At 41.4% G+C, this 27795-nt stretch overlaps 2 protein-coding genes across 3 annotated transcripts in view; both read left to right on the top strand.

Annotated features, from left to right (window-relative positions):
* The window catches only part of mtmr14 (myotubularin related protein 14), a 29492-nt gene extending 5164 nt beyond the window's left edge, over window positions 1-24328 (top strand). Inside the window, exons 4-19 of one of the 2 annotated variants that reach the window (XM_080729120.1) lie at window positions 311-386; window positions 2776-2842; window positions 2985-3107; window positions 4077-4150; window positions 4858-4928; window positions 5053-5127; window positions 5382-5448; window positions 6664-6749; window positions 7491-7567; window positions 8847-8883; window positions 9573-9643; window positions 10972-11030; window positions 14309-14444; window positions 16552-16728; window positions 18916-19107; window positions 20985-24327. In XM_080729120.1, the coding sequence (XP_080585246.1) occupies window positions 311-386; window positions 2776-2842; window positions 2985-3107; window positions 4077-4150; window positions 4858-4928; window positions 5053-5127; window positions 5382-5448; window positions 6664-6749; window positions 7491-7567; window positions 8847-8883; window positions 9573-9643; window positions 10972-11030; window positions 14309-14444; window positions 16552-16728; window positions 18916-19107; window positions 20985-21165 (1569 nt within the window). In that variant the 3' untranslated portion in view covers window positions 21166-24327. Of the gene's footprint in view, window positions 1-310; window positions 387-2775; window positions 2843-2984; window positions 3108-4076; window positions 4151-4857; window positions 4929-5052; window positions 5128-5381; window positions 5449-6663; window positions 6750-7490; window positions 7568-8846; window positions 8884-9572; window positions 9644-10971; window positions 11031-14308; window positions 14445-16551; window positions 16729-18915; window positions 19108-20984 lie in introns of both variants that reach the window. The other variant, XM_080729121.1, reaches the window with a different exon arrangement.
* A 1757-nt stretch (window positions 24329-26085) lies between these two features.
* The window catches only part of LOC308287194 (copine-9-like), a gene marked incomplete at both ends in the record, with an annotated part of 140297 nt that continues 138587 nt past the window's right edge, over window positions 26086-27795 (top strand). The window contains 1 exon segment of the mRNA XM_080728312.1: window positions 26086-26162. Coding sequence (XP_080584438.1) covers window positions 26086-26162 — 77 coding nt within the window.

The following is a 27795-nucleotide window of genomic DNA, read 5'->3' as shown; positions in this document are numbered from 1 at the left end:
AAATAAATGATATGCCGTTGATAGAGTGCTATACTGTGAGATATTGACACTAGTGACGTTGGTGGTGTAGCTGGGTATACGGAAACATGTACACAAAATTAAACGACTATCCGTTTAGTACTATTTAGTACTAGATAAAACATTTCACACTTTCATTAGTCATCTTCACCTCTTTTGCTTGACTGGCTGCAAGACGAGACACAACAGCATCCCAACAAGGTCAACTGGTTTATTAGTGTAGAAACATGTTGATATAAAGCAATAAAAACAACAGCTGCTCAGCAGTCTCATGCCTTGCTTCCCTTCACAGCACATTTGCCGGTCATCCACTCTTGCTGGCTGGGGAGAGCTGTATGGACGCACAGGCTATAACTACATCTTCTCAGGTACCACACACACTGAATTAACTTTGATGGGGATGTGAAATCAGACTTGTGGTTGACTTGTTTCAGTTGCGTGTGTGTTTGTTGACGTGTGTGAATGGGTGCAGCAGTGCTTGGCTGTCAGCTGTATGTTTTGGGAGGACACTCAGGACAGGCATTGGATAATGAATGCCATTATGTTTGCTTCTAACAATAGAGGTGAATAGCACCTAGCTGCTGTTCTTCTTATATACATCCATTATATCTATCCGTTAATGTTTCTCTGCATATTGTATTGTTCATAAATTCCCTGTTAGCAGGACTGCTGATGTGTATGTTGGACACACAAGCCTAGCCTGGAATTCAGACTGATTCACTATGTCCTGTTTTTCACTTTTCTTCTCAGTCTGGGAAGCTGCCTATGTTAACACATATGGTGCCAACCCCGAGTTTCCCGAGTTTGTATTGGTACTACCGCTGTGCCAACCCCGAGTTTCCCGAGTTTGGGCCGTTTTTGAAAAATGTTTTTTTTTTTCTTTTTTCAATATTTTTTTTCCCAAAAAATTTTTGGACCTCCAAAAATGTATTAGGCATGATCGCGATCGCGAAATTGCATGTTTAACCCCCATACCAACTCATTCTTTCAAACATGGCAGCCATGTTTGTTTACATCTGAAGAAAACATAATGGCTGATAAATCATGAATGCCTGAACGGATTTCCAAGCGGATTCTTTTGTTTGAAAGCTGTGAACAGCATCTACACACGTGGTGCATCATCTCATTAACATGAGTGTTAAAGTAGCCTGGTTAATATAACCAGACTGCACAACACCACCCCCTGTTGGTAGACACGCAGTGAGGAATTAGTATGAGCAACGCCAGGCTAATGTTAAAGGGCTGGTCTCAGGACTCCCTCTTCACTTGGGGTTTTGCCTTGACTGCGCTTAAACCCTAAAATGTAACTTCACTAAAACTATCCCTAAACCCTAACCCTAACCTCTCAAACACTATGCCTAACCATAACCTTATCCCTAAACGTAACAGAAATAATAACAAGTAAGCCTTACCGAGCCATGAGGCCCATAGGGCAGGAGACTATCTCCGGTTTCTGTTGCATGAGGCAGTTTAATGTACAAGTACACCCCATAGCGCCATGGGGCACGTCCCATTTTGGTAAACGCCGGTTTTAAGGCAAACTGGGCAAATGTACTGCCCGGGTCTCCTACCGTACTGATCTCCTTCTGCCGTCCCGTTAATAACCTTTTGTTATGGTGAAATGTGAGCTCACCTTCATCCCATTCATGCGTTTATCGTGCGCTTGCCCAGGCCGTAAATATAACGATTGCATTCACCACGGCTTCGTAACTGGCCCTGGCCCGCGGCGCTCGGGCGCGAAGAGCAGGACCAAGGTCCGCTGGCCTTCGCGCCGCTTGCAATGTCGTGGACAATAACTGTGACATATAACCATTGTATTGCTAAAAATTCTTTATTAATTTCACCATAACAAAAGGAGGCTACTCTGTATTCGTTGGACAGTACGATAGGAGACCCGGGCAGTACATTTGCCCGGTTTGCCTTATCGGCGTTTGCCTTAGCGGCGTTTGCCTTAGCGGGATTTCCCCAGCGTCATGTCCAGGCCCTGGACATGAGTAGTTAGTATGTGGCAGGGTGACATGATGCTAGTATGCCCCAATCCAACCCTTGATGCTGAGTGTGAGTGTCAAGCAGGGAGGCACTGGTTCCCATTTTTCAGAGTCTTTGGTATGACCTGACCCTGACCACCTAGTCTCAGGGCGCACATTCTAACCACAAGGCAACTGAGCTGTATGGAGAAATAAAGCCCAAACCTAACTTAATTTCCGCCTGGGCAAAACACCAGGGAAAGACATCCTTCCGGCTAGTCTCAGAGTCAGACACCCAGGCGCAGAGGATTCTGATTGATTTGTGGGCGGGGCGCGACTGTAATGGTCTGTAGGCGGGCGGATGAGAGCCTTCCAATATAAAATTCAAGACACTTCCCTAATCCTTTTTACTGTGATTTGTTGAGCACTATCCAATCAGCAATTAGCCTAAATAACAGGTGACATTCTGAAATGCAGGCTCAAATGGAAGACGGCCTGACGGAGAAGCGAAGTAAAAAATGAATAGATAAATCCACTCGGATGAACTGAGTGAATCAGTCTGGATTCTAGGCTAACATAAGCTAGAAGTTGAAAGAATCTGTCATATTGCAGACAACTGTCTTCAGCCAAGTTTTGTGCAAGTGGGTTTCAAATGCTTTACCAACAGGAACCTCAAATAATATAGCATGAGACAAATTTTCCTGGCAGTTTACTGATGATTTAAAAGAGCGAATAGTGCAAATATGTCCCACAATATGTATGTGTGTATAACATGAATCTTTCTTAACAGGGGGTAGTGCTAGTGATGATACGTGGGCAGAGTCGGAGGAGGTCCCAGAAGAAGACAGTGCAGCCAGGTAAAAGAGCCGTGTTGAAAGTCTTTTTTTTCTTTCGCTTTCTTTCTTTTGATCTTTCGCCCCTTTTTTTGTTGCTTTTTCTTTCTTTCGCTCTCTCTCACTTTCTCTGACCCCATCTCTCCCTCCGTCTCTGTCCCTACAGGAACGGGGACTCTCAGCTATTTGACAAGGTGCGGGGTCACGACATTAAGCTGCTGCGTTACCTATCGGTGCGCAACATCTGTGACCTGATGGTAGAAAACAAGAAGGTCAAGTTTGGCCTAAAGTAAGTAAAAACAGCCCTGGGGCATGTGCGTACATACACTATTAAGTCATTGAATCCACCGTCCTTTTGCTTAGCAGTAGCCTTTTGTAAGGATCTTTTGTAAGGATCACACGCGTGTGTGTGTGTGTGTGTGTGTGTGTGTGTGTGTGTGTGTGTGTGTGTGTGTGTGTGTGTGTGTGTGTGTGTGTGTGTGTGTGTGTGTGTGTGTGTGTGTGTGTGTGTGTGTGTGTGTGTGTGTGTGTGTGTGTGTGTGTGACCTTTTCCATTTGTAACTGTTTTGGAGCAGGTTAATGGTACAGTTCTGCAGTGTGAACAGCAACAAACATGCAATGCCTCAGTTTGGTAGGATGGGAACATGATACATTTTGCGTGAATTCATGCGTTGTCAACTTGTCGTGTAAACACAGACAAAACAAGCCAATACGAGGTGTAAACACAATGCCGTTTTGGTAACAAATCCAAAATGAGATCGGCAGCGTCTCCATGTGAAAGGGGCTTAAGGCTTAAAGGATAACACAAAAAGGTCTTGGGGACATGTTTCCATTGTGGTCCTATGTATTCAATTAATCAACAGCATAAAAGATTCACACAAGATTTACATGTTATCAACAAATACAAAACAAACACTTACACTTTCTACAGGAATTTGCATTTACCTCCACTTGTGGTCTCCTGATATATGTTTTTTAAGGCCAATTTCGAAAGAAAACTAGTGATTTACATCTTTTAATGGATGGTGGAGATTCTTCCCATGTTTGTTCTAAATTTGGGTAGTACCAGCTCGTCCTACTAATTTGGCTCAAGTAAGAAATAATACCAGCGGAAGTACTTGCTTAAAAAAAGGAGAAAAACAAGAATTCTTCATGTTGCCATTTCTCACGGTGTACATCCTTACCTTTGGTTTGTTGGTTGTGCTCTGATCTGTTTCTTTCTTTTTCTCTCTCGCCCTCTGACTGTCCGTTTGTCCAGTGTGACATCTTCTGAGAAGGTCGACAAGGCCCAACGCTATGCAGACTTTACCCTGCTCTCTGTGCCTTACCCAGGTAAGAAAACTCCCTTTCACTTCTGCCCCAGTAAATAATAAAATAATACCAATCACTGCTGCCGATGTTCCGTTTTTCTTACCTTCTCCAGTTATCACAGAACAGAGTTTCCTGATTTACGGCTTTTTGGCGCTGTTCGCTAGCCTATGGGTCACCACTTATTGCCGGACGTCACCTGACACGTTGACGACATAGCCGGAAAAAAAGAGTCTTTCCTTGTGTTTTGGAGACAATGGAATAATACAACATAGCGCATGTCTATGGGGCGATGTGGTGGAAAGCGACGTTGACGCGAGAGCATCTTTCAAATGGTCACGTATGGACCAGGATTAATTTCCGATTCTAGCGCACCTGTGGGTGCCTTTTGAGACCTTCTGTGGGCCGATCGGAGTGCCGCAGAATATTCCGCGATTTTTCGGTTGGTGAAAAATCTAATTTGTGGCAGTCAATGAGAAAAAAACATCATGAAGACTTTTTTTGACAGGGAATTAGTTAATTTGAATCAAATGTCAGGATCAGTTGTATTTTAATTATGATAAAATGGCCCACCCTTGTGATTTTGGTTATTCAGTATTTTTATTCAGCTTTGAAGCCTACAATAAAATCCTATAATTCATCCATTTAGCTAGTATTTATGGTAGTTTCAATGTTGATAATTACATTGATGTCGATGACATGTGTATGTCTGTTTTGTTTTGTTTTTCCAGGGTGTGAGTTCTTTAAAGACTACAAAGACAGAGATTACACAGCCGAGGGACTGGTGTTCAACTGGAATCAGGTACGCAGACATGACCTTAACTGGACTTTTCAACATCTACATACATTGTGCACGTTAAAAATAAAATAAGTGACTATATGAGACTGTTAACTTGTATGTCACCATGCTGCCCTTTCTATGACAGGACTACGTTGACGCTCCTTTGACAATCCCAGAGTGCTTTACCCAGAACATGAACATTGACTGGAGTGAATACCAGGTTACCTATTTTCTATTCTATTCTATTCATGGGAATCTTTCCACCACACCAACTAGCAGCTAGAACTTCTGCCTCCCAAAATATTATTAGTCTGTCAGTGACATCTGTTGGTCACTTAAGGAACTGCAGGTGCTTCAGAGCCAGTTTTTGTAGTACACAGGTTTTCAGGCACCTACAGTAGCAATTTAGAGGTTTCCTAAAATGTGTGAGCACCTGCAACATACATTGTGTGTTTGTGTGTATGTTGTGCGCAGTCATGGGACCTGGTGGAGCAGACCCAGAACTACCTGAAGCTACTGCTTCACATCATTAACAGTGATGGTACGTAGACAAGATTTTCATATTTCTAGCTGCACTTTAAGCTGCAGCCAATGTGCTCCAGTTCACTTTGTTTGAATAACCTTAATCTGTAGTTGCTCACATCTGGGAATTATTTAGATGTTTTCTCTATACTGTATATCCTATATTAAAATAGGTTGTGGGAGCTGGGAGGGCACCCGCTGGCCTACCGGTCCAGACGCATACCTGATCCCGACCAACTTTGCTGCATGTCAAGCCCCATCTCTCTCCACATTTCCTGTCAGTGTACTGTCCTATCAATAAAGTCATAAAAGCCCCAAAACATATCTAAAAATATCTGGTTGTGGGAGGGCACTATGACTCAGACATAACCATATACTGTACAAACCGTACAAATCAGACTAAAACAATATGGGCATATATGGAGATCCGGTTGTCCAGAGCCACAGATCTGACCACTATACCCATATATGGTCATGAAAGGGACATGGACGGTCGAATTGGCGGTGCGTAGTAGGTGTGGGGGCAGTGTAGCGTCCCAAACCTCTATTTGTTAACAAATGTTATTTGTATCAGGGGTTTCAAACAGACTTTCTCAGTTCTGTTTACGTAGGGTGCTTGTATAATAAAGTTAGCTTTTTACTTTGTAATGCAAATTCCCTGGGCAACCGTTATGCTCATTCTCCCAGGTGTATTTACAGATGACAGAACCCCTATCCCTTATTAATAATGTAGTATGTAATATATTAATAATGTTACAGTGCTCTTTGACCGGTGGCTCGAGGGTGAGAATGTAAATGTGGCACGTGATCTGCAAATGAAATGAGAACATGAAGCAAAGTATGGCATGGGGGACACTTTCATATCCAACAGCTATTTACCTCTTACATAACCAAGTCCAAAACACCTTCCACTTCATTGTTAATATGAAAGTCCCCAGTGGAAATGAGGAAATTATCCCAAGGCTTTGACACTCAAACACATGGGCAGATGTTACTTCTTTTGAAGCTTCAAAAAGTCAATATTTGTTGTGATGATTCTTGCTCTAAAGCAGTGTTTCCCAAATGGTGTGCAGATGGTGTACGTACGCGTTTCCCAGTACAGAGGCAAATTCCATAACCTAAAAATATTTTCACAAATTTTCCAAAATAGTGAAAATAGCAGATTTTCCCTTTGAATACAGTTGTGTCTTCACTGCTTCATAGAATTGATCTTAACTGCTTCCACCTCCGTCAGATAAGAGTGGACTCCTGGTGCACTGCATATCAGGCTGGGACCGCACACCTCTCTTTGTGTCCTTGCTCAGGCTCTCCCTGTGGGCAGTAAGTCTTTCTCCTTTATCATCCTTATTTCATCCCCTCTAGCTCTCTCTCTCCATTTTGTATTTTCTGTGAAAAGAGGTAGTGTAAGAGAAGGAGAGGAAACTCACAGACAGACTGAGTTTTGTGGGTTTTGTAATGTTTTGCCACATTTTGAGCTTGTGGATTGGCTATTTCTTCTACTTTTGCAAGACACACTGTCATATCGTCGCTGTCGGGCAGAAACCTTGTACCTCCAAGTTTCAAATTTGTAATTTTCTTTTTGCAAAGCAAAGCCCTGCTTCATCACACACAACGCAGATCGGCTGTTTTCACTAGTTTAAATCATTTTTAAAATGATAAATGCAAAACGAACGGTTTTGAACATACACGGTTTCCACCCGACAAAGACGATATGACAAAGTTTAAAATGGGGCATTCATTTATGAGTAAAACCTAAAATGAAATATGGACATGTATGGTTCCTGACCTACAGCACCACTATATTGAATTTGGTTTCAATACAAATCAACTTAATATTCCAAACACACTTGACCTTAATGAGGTTAGTGCTTTCATTAAAAATAAAACCCCACAGTTGTAAATATGCAATTCTTTTTCATACTTTAATTTCAAATGGAATGAAAAATGCAATATGCTGAGAAAGAGTTTGATAGCACCCCAACCCCAGTGAACCTGTTACATCTCATGTATAATTGGCCACACTGTTTCGTATCTTTGACTTTTTTCCTTTTTCTTTCACAGGATGGTGCTGTACACGCCAGCCTGGAACCGGCTGAGATCCTCTATCTGACCATCGCCTACGACTGGTTCCTCTTTGGGTAAAAATGAAAAAAAAAAAAAAAACAATCCCCTCACAACACCAAACATGAAATAAAAACTACACAACAACAGTGCACAATGATAATAATAGTTCAGGAGTCATCAGCGAGCACGTTAGCTGCCATGAATACTTTAGAGTCACGTTGGTGGCGCTCCAGGCAGGCCTGTGATTGTCTCAGATGCATAATTGAGAAGTGACTGTTAATGAAATGTTAAGGAGTAGAGGGATGGGAAGTACAAGACTGTTCTGATCTCACACGTCTCTCTCCCCGCCCCCCATTTTAAAAGGTTTTCAAAATAGTAAAAAAAGGCAAAGAAGTTTAGGGATAAGGGGTAAGGCATGGACCAAAATATAGCTCCTCGTCTCTTACATAAATTGACACACCTCAGACTGTCTGTCTCTGTCTCTCTCTCTCTCTCTCTCTCTCTCTCTCTCTCTCTCTCTCTCTCTCTCGGTCCTTCCTTCATAATTACCAGCTTGTATCTCCACAATTTTAGCTCATCAGAGGCTGTGTAAAAAAAAACTCCACTGCCAGCTAGCCCATGTAATTATACATCAGCAGGCCTTCCCAAGCCCCTGGGACACTGGCCTGGCAGGGAAGGAGAGCACACACACACACACACACACATGCACACGCACACACGTGACACAGGCGTGTGCAGTAAAAGTAGGTGGAAGCTAATAAAAGATGAGAGAAATAGGAAATAAAGATGCATTAAGGAAATAAAGATGCATTAAGGTTGTAGTCTCCACTGTAATATAATGTAGCATCTCTAGATTGGCCAATAAAGTAATGCTAATCTTGTTTAAAAAGCGTATGGCATTTTATCTTTGAGGAGTCATGATGATGGATCATCCAGATTGAACATTGATTTAGTTCTTTATGCTATTGAATATTGCCATGGGTCTGTGGGGTGCATATTATAGCAAGATTGTTTTTCATTTTTTATAATCTTTTAAAATGATAAAGTCATTGTTTTTGCTATTATTCAATGTACCAGTGTGATTTAAAAAAAAAAGACCAAGTGCTGGTAAAATAAGGTAATGAAGTGCAAAATGACCACATGTTATCTGAACCCTAAAATAAAAGCCTGGGTTTCCAGATGTAAATGACACATTAGAAATGGTTACTTTTATTTATATTTGACAAAACATTTGATTGTATTAATTTACTTTTGATCTATTATTCAGTCTTTTAACTCCTGAAGTGAAGTGCTATTCAGAGTGAGTGGTACCTGTCAGTCACCTAACCTGTTAATTCTCTGTCACATTTTTAGTCACATGCTGCCAGATCGCCTCTCCAAAGGAGAGGAGGTGAGTACACCGCCATCATGAACAAGTAGTCGTTAGGGTTATTATTACAAGAACAATGGCCTCTAGGTGTAAGTCAAACATAATGAAGTTAAGTGTTTTTCGGTGGGGAATACCGCCATGTGACTAAGTATGAACTAGTCTTTATACTCTTCTTTATAAACCAAGTTTGGCCTCCGCTAGATGTAAGATATGAGACCCTCACTGCTTGAGACATATGGTATACAATACAAAGCAATAGTCCCAATGGAAATGCAAGGCCAGCATAGGTAAGCAATATGCAACTTACTGAAAAATGAGCAACATTTAAATTCTCAGAGCCTATTTCCTTGAGCCTGGGGAACCGGTTTATCTGTTGGGACACAACTCAGCTGCGTTTCTAAATCATCTCCTTGACAGTAACTGTCAAGATTAAACATTGGATATTTCACCCATCTTAACTGATACTCTTGAGTTCATAGACTGTAATTGCTACTACCAAGCTTGGAGCTCTGTTTGACGAGACCTAGCTTGAGTCATGCGTAGGCTTTATTTTATTCACTGCTATTTAAAGCATTCTCTGCTCGTGATGGATTTTCTGCCCCTGTTGGGAGTACTTTGCAGCCAAGTATAGGACTGGATGTAGGGGGCAGTGTTTTTTCATGGAATGTCATAATCCTGTCTGATATCACTGTATTTTTGTCTCCTGGCAGATTTTCTTTTTTTGCTTCAATTTTTTGAAGCACATTGTCTCAGAGAAGTTCTCTGCTGTAAGGAAACAGAGGTATGTCCTTCCTCTCACACTCACTCACTGGGCCTCATTTATCACTTTCGTGCAGACCAAAAAAAGTGGCGTATGCACATCTCACTTCAAATTGATAATTGCATTAAGCATAGACAACAATCAAATCGTCTCAGCTTGTGTATGTACAAATGTTTTTCATCATAGACACACGGTACAGCATAGTCTGATAGGCTTCTGAACATGTGTATTCACTCCAAAAATATATAGCTAACAACCTAATAAATAATATGCGTGAAAATATTATATTATGACATTTATAAGGCATAAATCGATTATGTGTCACAAAAATAGGTAGGATATTTCCAAATTGTTAACAATAAAGAGTTTAACAAGTGAAAACAATATTATATTTACAAGGTTATAGCTTAAATGCTTAATCATTTCAAGAGGGCTCTAACAGTAATTCAGATCTCGACTATGGCAGATCTGTCTTTATTTAGATCTCTGCTTTTGTAGACGCGAGTGGGTTTTTGGGACCTCTGGAATCTTTTCGTGGAAAACAATGTTATTGTAATATTCAAGGCTGTGTTATTTAAATGACGATTGTTTGCAGACACAAGATTTATCAACAACCGACAGTTCTTATGCTGCGATTGGCAGGTTACAACTGTTTGATAAATCACACATTAGATGATTCCTGTGCTCAGATCTGCGCTGGTTTCTACTTAAATTCATCATTGATAAATGAAGCCCACTGTCTTTATTTCTTCCATTTCTATTATTTAATGGTTATCATTGGTTATAAATTATTTATTTCTGTCTTATTATATTATTCTTTGTAACTGCTTGTTCTTTCTAGTCCTATTTCTTTTCTTTTTCTAATGCCATTTCTGTATTTTGTCTAAATCTATCTTTGTCTGATTCTATTCATTCATGCTTGTCTGTAAATGCCTTTTCTGTTCTGTTCTGTAGTCTTTGTTGTGAAGTCCATTAGTTATGGACTGAGTGAATTGACTGTTTCAAATTGAACACACCCTGTGCCTTATAAACATTTTTCGTCATAGGCGGGGTGTTTTGTTATGCCTCTCAGACACTCTTTAATGTTTAAACAGTGGCTCTGACAACACACACACACACACACACACACACACACACACACACACACACACACACACATTCACTCTTTGTGGTGAATAATTGGCTTTCACGGTCCCAGACCAACTCTATTTCCCCTCTTCTTTTTAATCTTTCTCACTCTCTCTCCCTGATTTCTCTTTTTGCCCCCTGCCCCCTCTCTTTTTTTATAGTGTATTTTTTCATGTATTACATATTTCATCATCCTATTTTCATCATCCTCTTATTCACAGGAGGAAAAACTCTCATTTCAAAGACAGTGATTTCACCGTGGAGGACCTCTGCCAGTTGAGTAAGTAGGCCTCCGTCCCTCCATAATACATGATGGGGCTGGGCCGGTTAGTTCAGAATTGTGCGATCGGCAGTCAACAATGGTCATTGACGCGACCGCGTATTTCCTGGTGAACCTGTGCGCAAAGGTGGGGGCCGATGGGCAAGGAGGGTTGCGAGCTTATGAGAAACAACTAAAATAAGACCTTAAAACCTGGCGAAAACAGTTGCGTGATGGCTTGACTCCAGTTGAATAATTGTGGTTGTAAACAATAACACAGACAATATAAATCCTTAGTCTGGTTGTGGGAAGAAAAGGATATCATCATGGCCCCAAATAACTTTTAAATATCTTGCAATTGGCGACGAGTCTCTTACTAAATCGGCAAGAGTGCCTCTCATTCTCAATACATAAAGGCTAAGCTATATAACCTCTCAATCATCAGCAATAGTCAGTGGTGCGTGTTCGTGTTTCCCACACTCCCAAGCCCCCACCGTTGCGCTTAGGTTCACCGGGAAATACTCGGTCGCGTCATTGACATACATGCAAGACGTCCTTCATAATCTGCGTTAACATGCTGTATGAGAGTAATGTGGGAACAGGAGCCAGTGGCGATTTACATTTCATGTTCCGTAACTATTCCCCACTCTTAACCTTGTCTCATTTACATAATTATTTGCCTGTAGATGAAGTGGGAACAAAAGTGTTTCAAAAGAACAATGCTGGTTAATTTAAGGTTTACTTTAAAAATATATATTCTTTCATATGCACAGCTCATCAAAAAAAGCCTAAAGCTGTCTGCATATTTCAAAAGGAGTAAAGAAAGAAGTTCTCTGTGAAGAAATTGTTTTATACTCGATGTGGTTCCTTTGAGTGCTAAACGTTAGACTCCACCCAGTGATTACAATGCAGGAATGGTTATTTTGGGGATTTTACAATGGATCCCCAATATTGTTTTTGTTACGGCAACCTTGGATATTCGTCACACACAGTGGACAATGTGTTCTCCATCTCTCTCTCTCCATTAATTAATTAATTGCCATGTGGTTTTGTTTGTTGTTGATCAGAGAGGGATTAGGTGTTAATAATAATAATAATAATACATTTTATTTATAACGCGCTTTACATTCTTGCGAATCTCAAAGCGCTACAAAGCAGAAAACTAAAAACAGGCAGAGAAGAAAAACAGCACAAAAATAAAAACAGCAGAAAAACAACAACGTTTGTTTGTACCTCCTAAGATCTGATCCTCAAACAACCATTCTTCAAAATTGTTCATGATATGGTACATAGATGATAGTTTGCAGAAATAAAACAATCCCAGGGAGGATTTATGTCCATACGCAAATACATCATTTATCTTCATCATATGAAATGCCTTTTGTACTTTTGTTGTATATTTCATTTCATACAGCAGAATGAATTCCATGTGGGAAAGGGGGTAGAGTGACAGATGCTGTGTAGCTTTGACAGTCTTTTGATGGCTGATTGTCATTGTTGAACCCACAAGAGCAGAATGCCACCCTAACCTTGCCTTGCGTAGCCAGATATCACTGCGTGGATATGAGTCTGGTACTTTTATTAGCCGGGGAGCCACAGGCCCAAAATTTGGCACAACCAGGTTGACCTGGTCTAGTTTCTATTAATTTGGTCAATAAGGTACACAGAATGAGAGGCCTGCTCTGCCGGAAACATTGCGAAAATAAAAGTTCCATCGACGTCACTATACAGGAAAATAATACAAAAATAAATCTGCTTTAAGTAGCATGTGAGGGGTCAAACTAGGGGTTCTTCATGATTCCGAATCCATTGCAAGCATTTGTTTTGCATGAAAAACATTCCATATGCTAGATTTCGGCCCACAAAACGGTGAAAAGTCATCAAAAATCACAGTTTTGAGAGGCCGAAATCTAGCCCAAGGAATGTTTTTCCTGCAAAACAAATGCTTGCAATGGATTCAGAATCTTTTCCTGTATAGTGAAGTCGATGGCCCTAACTTTTTTTCGCAATGTTTCCGGCAGAGCAGGCCTCTCGTTCTGTGTACCTTAATGACCAAATGAATAGAAAAAATAAAAAGTATGTCATGACGTCACAGGTAAAACCCTATTCTTTGAGCTTTTGGGCCTGTGGCTCCCCGACTATATATGGAAGTTTCTTTTCCCAATGAGCGGGTTAAAAAAATGGCTGTGGACACAATTGGTTAAACCAGACCAATACTGGGCCCTGATTGGTCACCCAACTCTTCGGGGTGAGGAAATGGATTCACATTTGTGCGGGGCTAGACCCAAATCCGCCAAGGGTTTAGTCTTTTTTTTTTTTTTTTTACAATTTGTTAAGCTAAGTGATCCAAGGGAATGATATTGTAACTGGTGATGCACCCATGTAGAACTCTCCCTGGATGAGTCCACAAGAGAATGTACAGCTTACGTATCCGGGCGCCCCATATGTACACATTTAATACATTACGTTAATTAATAATGTGTACATTCTTTGATGCCATTGCTTGCCATGTTTTTCGTGTTCATTGCTTAATGCTTTGCTTTCTGAAAAACATTTGCTCTCTTGTGGCCTCCCTGACTTCCATCAGCTTTATACTGATGTTATATGATGCTGTATAGAACCAGTAGAGGTTCCTAACCTAAGCTGAATAACTAATTAAGCAAGAGAGTAGTACAGAGGCTGAATGCATGTTTCTGTGTGTAGAAATGCCATTCTGCTGTTGTTAATACTTAGTTAACAGCATTAATTAATACCGTGCTAATGAGGGGTTTTCCCTAGTTTTATCTGTGTACTCAACCTTGTCTAAAGCATTCTTGTTCTAAGAACACATTCTTCCATTTTCCATCTTTGCTTGCATGGTTAATGTCTGCCCTCCTGCCCATCAGCACTCCCATGTAGAGACTGACAGACTCACAGGGGCAAAAACCTTCGCCCCCCGGTCTGTCTGCCTGGGAAAGACGATAGGCCTACATTTAATATACAAAGCCTATTGCTGAAATATACAATGAAATTACTGACAATGGCAGGTAACAATACTCAAAATAATGTATGTCCAAAACAGGCCGTATAAGTTCTAATTTTATACTTTCACAAATGATCAGAAATAGCAAAAATTAACCGTTGCGCTCAGGTTCACAGGGAAAACTGCGGTCGCGTATCCACCAGTGTGTGCTGTGACTCAACTATGTACACCTCTAGGTTACTGCAAACTTTTTTTATTTGTCATCATAGTGGGGAATAAGAAAGGGAAACTACCTAAAGTGTGTGTGTATGCTGTGTGTGTGTGTGGGTGTTTTTAGAGTTGAAGGACCGGGGCAGTGTCACCAGTCTGAGTAGCGACTTCTCCCTCATCACTGAAGAGGTGGGGGGCGGGGCCTACAGCCTCACCTCTGACACTGTGGACCCATTCTCATGCCAGCCCCAGGCCGCAAGCTGGTCAGCATAAACACTATGTTATAATGATGGTTATTAATTGCACTCAGTTCATATATGCATTGTACCTCCTTGATTCAGTCAGTTTAATACTGTTAACTCATTGGCCGCGACCACCCGAGAAAATCCCTTCACTGCTTTTCACTGCTTGTCTTCTCTTACCTTTTAACGTGGGCGCGAGCAGTGCCGTGTTCTACCTGTCACGCGGGTATACAGAGTATGCTGTTAAGATATATATATTTTATTTTTAAAGCGTATGCTCTCGTGAACTTTTCAAAGTAGCATATCCGATAGGCATTATGCACTGGCGTATGCACTGGCCACACTAATAGCCGCGGATCATAGTGATGTCATTATGTGCGCATCCCGCATCAAAAACTCATTCAAGTCACCCAGGGACTCATTCATGTCATGGTCCTGGGGTCCCGGGGATGCGTCTCCATTGGAGTCCATGTTAAAATAATTTACCGCGTCGCGGTAAAAGAAAATAAAATGTCCACAGACACCACCATTATTCATGGGTGAAAGCATCCTACTTTACCCTACGTTAACACAAATAAAATCCACGTAGAAAGTCTTAAACAGGCGATAGAAACGTCCGACGCCATTTTGCGCGCGTAAACTTTATATTGAGGACTCATAAAACTTTTCTGGGACCCATTTGAATGACCACCTGTGGGTCCCGGGACCCATTACATTGAAAACCTAGTAACATTGTATGCCCTTAAAAAAAGTCTAGAACACAACACTGGGCGCGAGAGTGTCCATCGTGCGCAATCGGACAGGACCATGCATTTTGCATGTGTAGGCCGTTCACAGCTTCAAAACAAAACAAACCCGGTGAAAATTCGTCGCTCCGTTCTCTAGTTACGAGCCGTGTTGTATAAAAAGAAAGCAAACGGTCCCTAGGCTGGGACAGACCATACCTGCTTCCAGTTTACAGTTACATGTCCACCAGACAAATACTTTGATTGCTACTAGGGATGTCACCGAATAATCGATTTTCGAATATTCGTTTGATTAACCAATATTCGATTTTAATATTTCATAATCGAAAATCGAAAAAAAAAAAAAAACTTTTTTTTTTTCTTTTTTTTTTAATACTATTTTTTGGCTTAGTTAGTTAGTTTCAACCAATATATAGAATATAGGCTAACAATAGTATTAATGATAATAGTAAATGGCCATTGATTTATTATTCACACCAGCACCAACTGTAAACTGTGTAGACAGAGTGAAGGAGCACAGCAGAGTGGCAGCTGCCTGCTACACACTCCCCTCCCCCCCTGTCTCAGACACAGGTGTGATTGATTCAGGCTTGATTGTTTGGTACTTGGTGGCCATCATCAAAGAAAAGGGAAAACAGCGTCCTCTGTATTGTAAAGCATCACAGAATCTGTTCTTGAGAGATTAGGTGAACAGTACACTGGCACACTAAAAAGAAAGATGAAGAGTAGTAGTTAGGCTACCAATTACCTGAAGAGCCATGTTGTACATATGTAAATGTGCATTGAAATCCAGTAAAAAAAAAAAAGGAAAAAAGAAGAAAAAAAAAATGTTTTTTTTTTATTATTTTTTTATAAAAAAAATAATAATAATAATTAATTATCGATTTTCGAATAATATTCGATTATTGCTCTAGAATAATCGATTTTGATAAAGGTCCATTTTTGACATCCCTAATTGCTACAGCTCTTCTGTAGGTCAGTTTTTCCAAAACCTTTCTGATCGTGACCCCCAAAATAATCATATTTGAACTGCCCCCCACCCACCCTGACAAGCACTTGGAATTGTAGGCATTACATTTAGTTTTTTTCGTTCCACTCATAAAAATTGTGAAAATAGCCTAACCACAAGCTGCTTTTAGGTCATTTTCACAATGTTTGCCTCTTTCTTAAGTAATTATGTGCCAATTTGGTATAAAAAAAAATCTTATCATTAAATTGTAACTTTAGAAATGTGCAGATACCCTATACACTTACACTGTATGTTGGTTTGTTTACTGTTCAGTGAGAAAACAATGTTACATATTAAGCACATCATCTGTGGTCCCCACAATAATTTGGGAAGCACTGCTGTAGGTGACGTTTATCTATGCTTCTCTCCTCAGGAGGAAAGGCACCACCTCCTCCCCACAGACAGTGGTGTGGAACAAGCCCATGCCTCTCGAGGAGCGCCTCTTCCACCCTCTGGGTGAAGCCAGATCCTCCAGTTCCTCCTCCTCCAACCAATCAGAGCAGAGCGTCACACGCACCGGCAGCAGCCCATTGGCCGTCCCTGGGAGAAGGTGAATGTTTGTTACCTTCTTGCCTGTGTGTCTTCCTTTTATCAATAGAAATAAGAACAAGTAGCATGTCCCCTAGGGTAGGTAGTGGTACCCTCACAAAAGCATGCAGTAATCCTGGTCTCTATACTGCCTCCCCCTGTCCTGATGGAGGGGAAAGGAACTGGTTGGAATAACGTGTTCCTTCCACGCGCTACGTCAGGTGAAAAGAAGCGGCTTGGTCTCCTCATGCACGAAAGGAAGCATGAGTTCAGTCCGTTGCTCTCCCCTGGTTGGCAGAGGGAGTGTAGCGAGATTACATTAGACAATTGACACTGGGTGAAAAAATGTGTTAGAAAAATAGTGGGATAAAAATAGCTTCTGCATAACTGTAGATATGTGAAGCTGTAAGTACTACAGTATATACCATATAGTTTCCATACTCGGTATATGCATAATGTATGGCATGGCTATATAAACTACCCACAAAAAGTTAGGAAACTTAACTTCAGTCCATTATCCCTCCCATTTAGCATTTTTACTGCCAAATTAAGATTTTTTATAGTCTGTTCCCTGCCATCAAATACCTTACCTTTGCGATTTTATAGAATAATATCTATCCATTATTTCCAGCCGCGATGTTGTGTAACACACGGCCGCACGTCTCATAGTCTCACAAAAATAATAGTATAGGAATAATAATAGGCGACCGCAATCCTCCATTTCAAAGATAGAGCCAGTAGCGTGTTTCACCCAAAATAAACAAGGAAGGAGAGAACGTAGATCCAGGGCCTCAAAAACAGAAACCATAACCAGTCGATCACTGGTTAAGGTTTGGGTTAGGTTTAGGCATAGTTCTACTGAGGTTAGGGTTAGGTTTAGGCATAGTATTTTTCACCTGGTTAACATCACCAGATTCTGACTAATGGGATGTAGGAACAATGAGATTTGGGACCAATGCCATGGCACCAGGTGAACAGTGCAGTATAATACTGAATTATAATGTGTCCTGTGACTGTCTTTTCTTGATTGCTATGTATAGCTCTTTGTCCATTCACTATACTCACTGTCTGTCTACTCAGCATTTAGCAGTTAACTTCTTGTATGGTGGGATTGATTTACGTGCATGTGTGCTTGCACTTTATGTGACCTAAAGAAATTGGCTCCAACCGAAGGGCCTGCTCAGGCTGTGTGTAGTGGAATCTTTCTCAGTGGTTTGTTGGTGTAGTTCACTGCAATATATTGTAATGAGTGTGGTGTTGTGCCTTGGTGTGTGTTGTTGGATGGTGTGTACTTTTCAGCACAGGATAGTTCTCGCTGCATGTTCTAGTGACTTGACAGCATATTGTCTGTACAATATCTTTGCTGCCCTGCATATATGAGAGACTTGTTTGCAGTCTGTTTGCAGTCAGTAGTGTGCGCATCCACAGATCGATGCAGTGTGTCGACATACTGCTCCCAGAAGACCGTGTTATTTATGGCGAGGTCACAAACCCAATGCCACAGAGCCCTCCCACTGACCTCATGACCCTGTTGCCTGGACACGGTTGAACCCTGACCCCTACCCTCCTCTTCAATTTGTTTCTGCTTTCTGCCGTTTTTGTCTCCATTTTAGGGATGGGACGATATGAAAATTTCATATCACGATTATTGTGACAAAAGAAATCGCGATTTACAATATTATCGCGATAATCAAAATCCATTATCCTGGGGTGGAACATTTGCCAAAAAATTGCAGATCTACAAGCTAACGTGACGCGTTGTGAGCTTGTAGATCGGCTATTCTTTTGGCAAAGACATTTGATAGAGAGTGAAAAAAAGACTGTATCAAGTACATATTAGTACATAATAGTACATATTATAAGTACATTTTATTAACAATAGAGGGTTTAAATGGTACCGGATATGCAGCTCAGCAAATAAAAGGTGAATTGATCAGAGGACGATTTCACAATAAATTAAATCTCTACGACACGATTATCGTGAGTGTTTTTTATCACAATAAACGATAATACCGCTTATCGTCCCATCCCTACTCCATTTATTTATCCCCTTCGACTCCTGTTCTTCACTCTCTTCTTCCCTTTTTCTCTCTCAATCATTTCTTCCTTCTTTCGTTCTGTCTTGTCTGTCTCCATTCCCTACTTCCTGTGTGTATCTTTGCTTCCGTCTTTGTTTGTGGTCTTTCTCCGTCCCTCCACCACGTCTCAGGTTAGCGGCGGGGTATACGGGATCCGGCTCCTCCCTCTCCACGGAGTACGGCAGCTGGCAGATCGTGTCGGGCTGTGGCAGCATCCACGACCATGCCCACTTCCCACCTCCTGCCTCGTCCTCTTCTGTGGCAGCCGCGTACGACTCGCCCCTCCCCTTCAGCTTCCAGGACGAGGGGCCCAGCGGACGCATGTGAGTGACACTGCGCTTCTGCCCCCCCCCCCCCCCCCCCCCCCCCCCCGTTAACTCCCAACTCTTTCTGTCTTTTTTTTCCCCCCATACCTACGTATTACCCCTCACTCTTTTGTCACCTTATTTTGGTCACCTCTCCCCGCTCGCAAAGGAACATGACTCAGTGGGGGGGTCGGGGGCACTAAGCCCCCCCTCTAATGTGTGTTTGTGTGTGTAGTTCTTATGAAGAAAAGAAGGTGCCAGGCTGCCAGCACACAAGGAAATCCTTTTCACATGGTTTATTTACCTCTTGGACAGAGAACAACGGACGAGTTTCGATCTGTACGGTCTTCCTCAGCGTTGTTGTGTGTAGTTCTTAGCCTGCAGGGGGTGTGAGGGCATTTGAAGCAGGTAGAACCATTGTTGGAATGGAATTGTGCGTATATGTGTGGGTAGGGTACTGTATGCCTCTAGAGTAGAGTCTAGAGAGTGACTCATCTATAGGAGGGCGCTCTTTTGATGATCAGAGCAGTGCATTCTTTTCTGTCTTTCTTTGGTGCCACAGATTGTGTTGCTCTGAATATGATGATGTGGAAAACCTGCGTACAGACAGTATGTGTTTTTCTGTGCAAACCTATCGCTGTTTTGTCAGTTGAGTACCACGTATCTGCAAAAATATTTGCGTGTGTTCTTTCACCTACAGTTCTTCCTGCTTGATGCCATATTTACATGTATTCTGAAATACTCATTCATATCCTACACATGGTCTCTTTTGGGATATGCAGTTTGGTATATGCATCATTAATAGCCCACTTCCCAATATCCTTTCACATTTTCATCCTACATTTGCTCTCCTGCTAGCTGGCCATTTAACCAAAAGAATGATTGTGGCTCCGGTAGTAACTGATGAGCTTTTGAAGTTGTTTCATAACTTTCATTTGCAACTATGAAGTCAGGATCGCCCCAATCTTATACATAAAGAGGAAAACAATGTTTCCCGGGTGCTTCTGTGTTTTCCTACTAACAATAACAGTTACAGTTAAAGGCAGTTGTGCTCACAGATTCTGCTGTTAGCAGATTTTGAATTTAGGAATCGGATCTCCCTAATGAGCATAAGCTGACCATGACACCCAACATTAGACATGCATGCTAACATGTTTTTCATAGCCTGGTTGCTGAAAAATGTACCTGACACTTACTGTACATACACCAACGTATACATGGCATTCTTGAGCATTCTGTATATTGAGTTGCACATCACGGAAAACATAAATGTAGCCATAGTCGCACATCAATCACAACCAAAACTGTGTTTAACATCAAAAAGAGTTTTACCACATTCTCTCTGTGACTGTCCTGCAGTCACCTTGCAGTGGGTGGGCTGGGGGTGTTTCATTTCTGCTCGTGTCGACTGCCAAATTGAGCGTCCCGCCAGGAGCATTTGCAGCCAGCTCAGGCGAATGGCATATATCCATCCTTATTTAGAGTTAACAAGGAAGAGAGAGGAGGGGAAAGACATGCTGACAGCTGGTGCTCTGTGATTGTTAACACATGAGTACATTCTCTACCACCCCAGATCAAGCTCCAACAGATTATTTCTCTTTCCGTCCTTCAATTTTACATAAGTTGCTTTTCCTTTCTTTTGTGTTTCCTGACTGTCATGTCTTATGTCCATTCTTCAATGTACCCATCCGTTTAAAAAAAAAATGGTCATCCCACGTTACTGTTGATTCCTCTCCAATTCATGCCTCTTCATAATTTTCTCTCTGGTTCTTCTACCCACCACCACTTACCACCGCCACCGTCATTCCTGTCCTTCCTCTTAATCATTCCCTCACACCGCTGCCTCCCATTTGTGCTCCTCACCCATCTCCTTTCCATGTTTCTCCCATCCTCAGGTGTCCGATGCCGTCGGAGCGGCAGACTCGTCTGGAGGCTGTACGGGAGGTCTTTCTGGCAGCCTACAGCTCCACGGTGGGCCTCAAGTCCTCAGCGCCCAGCCCCTCTGGTGCCATCTCCGGCCTGCTGGAGCAATTTGCCCGTGGGGTGGGCCTCCGTGGCACCAATGCCATCGTCTGACCACCTCGCCTGCCACCTCCCCTCCTTAATGTGATGTCCAAGCTCTAATCTTCCTCTACCCGTCCAACTGTGGGTTCCGCTTATCGGGCTTGAAGCACGGTCTCATGCTTGCCTTCAGTCCAATCATGAATGTCTCGCCACAATGGGACTTCAGATAAACAATTATGTGCCAAACTTCTCAACTCTATCCAGGGACTGAAGCATTAATTTTTTGTTCTCTTTTTTTTTTACACTTCAAAACCACACTCACTCACCCTTATTATTTTTATCTTCTTTTTTTATTATTATTTTTCTTTGTGCAGTTACAACTTTCTCTGTACTTGTTTTGTGTTATAAGGTTTTGACATATTCAGGGAATGGTTATTTTGGGGGTGGGGGCAGAATTCAGCCACTGTATCAAAAAAAGGGATAGAACAATGGTTCTATTGGGTGTGAGGTAGGCTTTTACGTGTTGGAGGCAGAATGTAAGACATTCTTCCTTTGCGCCATTCTTCCTTGTCTTTTCATAAATGTTTTTTCTCTGGGAGTCGCAGTGATGACCATGCTGTGCAGAAGTGTAGACTTCTTGACTCTTATTTATGCTGCTATTCTTGGCTGAAACGAGTACAGAATTGATCAATAATTGTGGTGTGATGTCAGATGATATAAATACAGCACTTAATGCCTTCTGACAGAAATCCTGGCATTTTCTTTTTTGTTAGTATAATCTTGCCTTTCTTGGCACAGATACAAAATTAAACTGATCTACAGTCTTGATTTAATTGGCAGGGGGAACAGATTTTCCAACAGGAGGTCTGATCAAAACACACAACTCAGTTTTGTTCATGAGAGTATGTTCAGGCACATGTCCATTTCCTGAACTATCTCACATAACGCAATTGTATAGGTCTCAGTTGAAGAGCTGAGGTAATATACTGTGCTGTAGGTCCACATTTCTAAAATCTTCACAGAGCCAGTCTCTTGAGTACTCAGTACTGAGCATTGTGGTAGCTAAAGAAGGAGGCTTGCCTTGGATCACTCTGAGCCAATGACCTCTTCAATGTTCTTCCTTATTGCACACACAGCCAGTGACCCTGAAGCCTATTTCATACACCGTCACACAATGGTGTCGTTCCTTGAAAATAACTTTGATTTTCAAGCAATGGTCTAGTTCCTGGTCTCCTGGATTCCCAGCAGTTAGGGGTGGTGATCTGATCTCCACTTACCAAGAGCATGTGTATTCTTTCAGGTTGCACATAGACATGTACATCACGATCAGGTGTATGCATTGTGGATTGGTTCTGATAGATTTATATTTTCTTTTATTTTTTAGCTGTAGCTTTTTGGTGTCGCCAAACGGTTTTGATGGCTTCTGTACCTCAGGACCTTTTGTTGTGCCTTTTTTTTATCTTCAGTAACAACTCCTGATTCCTGCTTTTCTGGTCCAGTTTCAGGTGAATTTGTTTGTTTAATGATTGACACTGTTGTTGTTTTACAGACGATTACTTGCGGATGCTGAGATAGTAGACTGCAAGCAGCATTAACCATGTTATTAATCATTTCCTATTGGCTGGGCGAACTGCCTTTTTTCCCCCCGTTTGTCAATCACTTGGCCACAAGATTATATATACTTTTTTCTTCTGCACAGTTTTACAATTACACAAGGCTAAGGATCCTTGTGTACACCAATAATGTTTAACGGGGCGTGCATTATACTCAGCTCACCACATCAATCATGAAAAGACATAGAAGTCCTTGTTAAAAAGAAAACATGAAAGGAGCTTTTCACATATGCCTTTGAAGAGGACTCCAGCTCAATATTTGCAGCATTAATGAGCAGATGCCTACTTTGAATCCAACTTTGGCTTTCCGCAGCTGGAGGCAGGAACTGGAATCCCTGCCCAGGTTGTGATTCTTTTATACCACACAAAATAGAGTTTTTGAAGTCAGCTTCTTTGTTACCAAAGAGAAACCCTTCAAAATTATGTCAGGACAGATTATGTAGATTTGATTCCAGTGTTTGCCTGACATGCACACTGTATTTGACAAGGCAAATCACACTTGGCTGTAATGTAACGATTAATTCACTTGCATTTCTAATCGTTCCAATTAAAGCTTTTGGCAAGGCCTGTTAACAAGAATATCCTTTAACCTTGTTTTGTCCGCAAATACATTTCTAACTCATAGGCTAATGAATGATTGAATGATCTGATCTCCACTCCACTTGGAGTTTTCCCCCTCTACTCAAATTTAGTTGAATGCAGATTGGAATTACAATGACTAGGTTTTGGCAGTCTGAACATTCAATTTGAGTGTTTCATAAAAATAAAATAAAAACTGAATCAGTGTTCAGCTCCACTGTCCAGCTTTAACAGAGACGGCACAGTCCGATCAGCACACAACCATTTAACCAAAAGGCAAATGAAGATTTCCCAATTCAGTCTGTATCATGAAAAAAGATGGGCTCACCTGATGTGCAAAACAAGAGCTTTACCGAAGCCATGATTTTTATTGGGTGTAGGTATTTTGTTTGGTTCATTCATACTGGCATCACTAGTATTGTCATTTCGTTTGTTGGAGATGGCAGTCTCATGGGACGCCTCCTTAATGAGGAGATGATCATTAATGTTGCAATGCAACCGATTTTAAATACTTGATGTAAGCCTCCCATTGAACAGACCTTTTCTCTGGATTTGCATGTCATTTTCCCAAATCATCAAAACTTGTGGAATATAGCCTAATGGTTTGATTTGATTTACAGATTAACTTTTATTTTAGAATCATTTCATTTTAGATTTTATTGAAATGCTGCATTGCACTCATTGTCCTGTGTTATGTGTAAAGAGGGAGTTTTGTTTTCTTTGTACAGTCGATGCATTTTTAAGTAATTTTATCTTTGTTATAAAATTGCTCTTAATTGTTGGCAAATATTTTAGGTTAAAGGTGAAATGAGCAGCAGGTGGTAATAGTGAATAAAGAAAACAAATGTGAATCTATGTCCTAGTATTCAGGTGTATGGGTTCACAGAAATGGTTTGAAAAATGTTGCCTACATTGAATTCCTCAAATAGTCATATACTTGAGATCTCAAAAATCTAACTGGGCACTATTTTCAGAAGGGGGAAAAAAACTTTTATTTGAAAATGTCAGATGTACAAGATCACAGGGACTTCATTCGCTAATGCTCATAAGTTGGCACAATTTGCATACCTATTGATGGATGGACAGTTCAGAAACGTCCACCAATTGCATCCTTAATAGGGAAACTACCAAGCTAACAGAAGCTGCCAACTTTCTCTTCCTGCAAATTTGGCATGCTGAAATAGAAGCCATAATTATTTCTTGCATAAAAAATAAAAAATCTTGTTTGAAATGTCAAAACATGAACTGCAACTGTCCATATGCTTACCTAAGCACTTCACCGAAACACAAGTCATTACAGACATTGTGAAGGCACCATGAGTTTTAATAGTGGTTCCCAACCTTTTTAGCTCAAGACCAAAAGAGGAATTAGACAAAACTAGTGAAAACAGCAGATCTACAAGCTCAAAACTCTTGGCTATTTATTTCACTAGCCTACTTAAAGGGATATTTCACTTTCAAAAAAACTTTTGGTAATTTTATCGTTTAATCAGGCTTTTACGAACACCCTGAATAGTTTTTAATTTGCTTGATTCAATATTTAGATATTTGATGTAAATGTTACCAGGCCCAGGGCCTCTCCCCACACACACCCATTCTAACTTCAAACTTCATTTTAACCATTCATTAAAAACACCCACAACTAGAAGCAGTGCTCTTCCGAGCACAGGTCTCCACCAGGCCACACAAATCGGCCTGTTATAGCGCCACCATGAGGCTGATTTAAAAAATGTGGGGCAGAGGTTCTGAATTAGCATCCAGGGAGTGTGTGTGTGCTCAGTTTGGCAGCGATCGGGCCAACGGCGCCGGAGATTAGCTGGTAACAACCAGGCCACACAAATCGGCCTGTTATAGCACCACCATGAGGCTGATTTGAAAAATGTGGGGCAGAGGTTCTAGATTGGCATCCAGGGAGTGTGTGTGCTCAGTTTGGCAGCGATCGGGCCAACGGTGACTGAGATTAGCTGTTCACAAACTGCGAGGACGGACGGACGGAGGGGAAAACATACTCTCCCTCAGCCTTCGGCTGGTGGAGACAATGAATCTATCATGGTTAAAATGGAGTTTGAAGTTACAATGGGTGTGTGTGTGTGTGGGGAGAAAAGCCCATAAGGTGTTTCCCTGTTGAAAGTGGAATAGGCTATCCCTTTAACATTAAACATTTGTTTTCTAATTTATGGAATTTCTTAAGATTTTTATTTTTATTATATTTATATTTCTTCATGAAATTACTGAAAAGAATCATTGAATTTAATTCATTAAAGAAAAAGGGGGAGGGTGGAGAACATTTATTTGAAATAATTAAAATCAAAATGTAGGAAACAAAAAATTAAGAGAACCATAAAAAGTGTGTCTGCGACCCACAAATGGGTCCCGTCCCGTCCCGACCCACTGTTTGGGAAAGGAAGAATGTAAAGTCTGTAAACGGTTCGGTCAAAGAGTTGAACTTGTGCAGAAGGTCTCTGCCTCCATCTGCCGGTGGAGAGGGAGAAATGCCGCGCTGAGGACCACCATGCTTTTCTGTGACAGCAGCTCGCTCTCTCTCTCTCGCCATGAATGAAATCCTAGTCTCCACAACACCTCCATGGACGGGGATGCTACTCGCTTCATCCTCAGGTAGCCTTCATCACATCTACTGCTCAACAACACGAAGACCGGAGGAGACTACAACAACTGGCGCGCTCCCTCTCCCTAATTGAATGGAACACTTTGCTGTGCCAACATAGCGTCCAGATATAGGAAGCTGTTAAAAGGTGTCAACTTCTAGAATTAAGAAGAACTGATTTAAAAAGAACTGACCATGGCATCAATAGGGGATTTCGACCCACTCAACTCCATCGTACCTGCGACCAAGATTGAAATCACTGTTTCGTGCAGGTAAGATCCAGTTAATTTATTTACCCAGTCCTTTTCTTCAAGTAGCCGGTGCCTATTCCGTGGATCATGTACAAATTACAATCACTCAAATCTGAGTTGTCGGGTGATGACAAGGCTACGCTTTAAATTTAAAGGTACCCGCAAATCAAATCCATTCTGAATAGCATCCATGTGCGTAAATTTCCCGGCGTTGTAACGCTTTAAAATTGTTCTGATTTTAACAGTTAGAGCCTAATAGGTGTCTTTACAGTACACTGACTAGCAAACTCAGGCTTTTTGGAAGGAGTAATATGAATTTGTCAGTAGTAAAGTGCGTGGGGTGGCGCAGGAACCATCGCATTCGGCAAGATATGTTCCAAGCGCGCATAGCTATTGCGAGTAGGCATAGCCTGCACAAACACTAACATCAACTTGTGATAAATAAAGTGGAGAGTAAAATAAATGCTCTGTTAATAATGTTCTTGTTTGTTCATCTTTCTGTGACCATGTTAGAGAGGTGCGCATGTGGCATGTGGTTATTTTCTTTCTTTCTTTTTTATGCGTGTACGCGTGCGCGCGTGTTGGGGGTGGGGGGGATGTTTGTTTGTTTTGTTTCTCTAAAAATGTGACTTAATTGCTTTTGACATACTGTGGACTCCACTGTGGACTCCACAGTGTGGAGGCTGAGTGAAGGGGGACTGCCCATAAGTCCGGAAGTTCATTAGTCCGAAGGTTCATTAGTCCGAATTTAGTTAGGTTTACTGAGGTTAGGGTTAGGCATAGTATTCTTAACAAATTCGGACTAATGAACCTTCGGACTAAAGCTTTCTTATTATAGGCTACTAATACCACCTTCCATAGAAATAAAGCAAACACCAAATATTGTCACAATAAGGTAAAAGTGTAAAGATAATCAAATTGGTTTTTTTTTGTGCATGTGTGCAGATTTGCATAGGCCAGGGGTCTTCAACATTTTCAGGCCAAGGACCCCTTAGTTGAGAGAGAGATGAAGCAGGGACCCCCACAACCTCTTCATAGATTCCATATTTTCATCGTTTGACAGCACAATTATCGTGTATTTTGGACTCATGTCAATTTGTGTTTTCATATATTTAACCACTTGAACCGTCAATACCTTTCAGTCTGTACTTAGTCTGCTCTTTTTCCCCTCTACACCAAAGCTCTTTGCCAAAGATAGCCGATCTACAAGCTCACAACGCCTCGCAGTTGGCCAAAGTTCTCAGAATATGGATGCTAGGGTTCAGGTGGTTAATATAAAAAAAAAAGGGAGAAATAAAGTTTCTATCACACAAAGATTTGGAGGACCCCCTGTTGTAACTCTGAGGACCCTCTAGGGGGTCCCGGACCCCCTGTTGAAGACCCCTGGCATACTATTAGCCTAGAGTGGTACTCTGCAATAAGGAGTCCAGGGATCACTAAGTTCAACACAATCAACAGCGGAAAGAAAAAGTGCTGTGAGTGACAGATTGCACGCTGCACTGAAAATGGTTGTTGATGCTGTCTGCTGCCCTGACAGATAACCTATACCCAGCATTTTGATATTGAGCCCTGTTATTTTTTCATGATCTGTTTGCCACTGGTTCTCAAAGTGGGGACTGGGGGCACTAGGGGTCCTTAATTGAGGGGGTTCCAG

This window comes from Nannobrachium achirus, assembly GCF_963921795.1.
Source record: "Nannobrachium achirus genome assembly, chromosome: 6".
Lineage (NCBI taxonomy): Eukaryota > Metazoa > Chordata > Actinopteri > Myctophiformes > Myctophidae > Nannobrachium > Nannobrachium achirus.
Note: the sequence above shows the minus strand (reverse complement) of the source record. Positions and strands in the feature narration are given on the sequence as shown.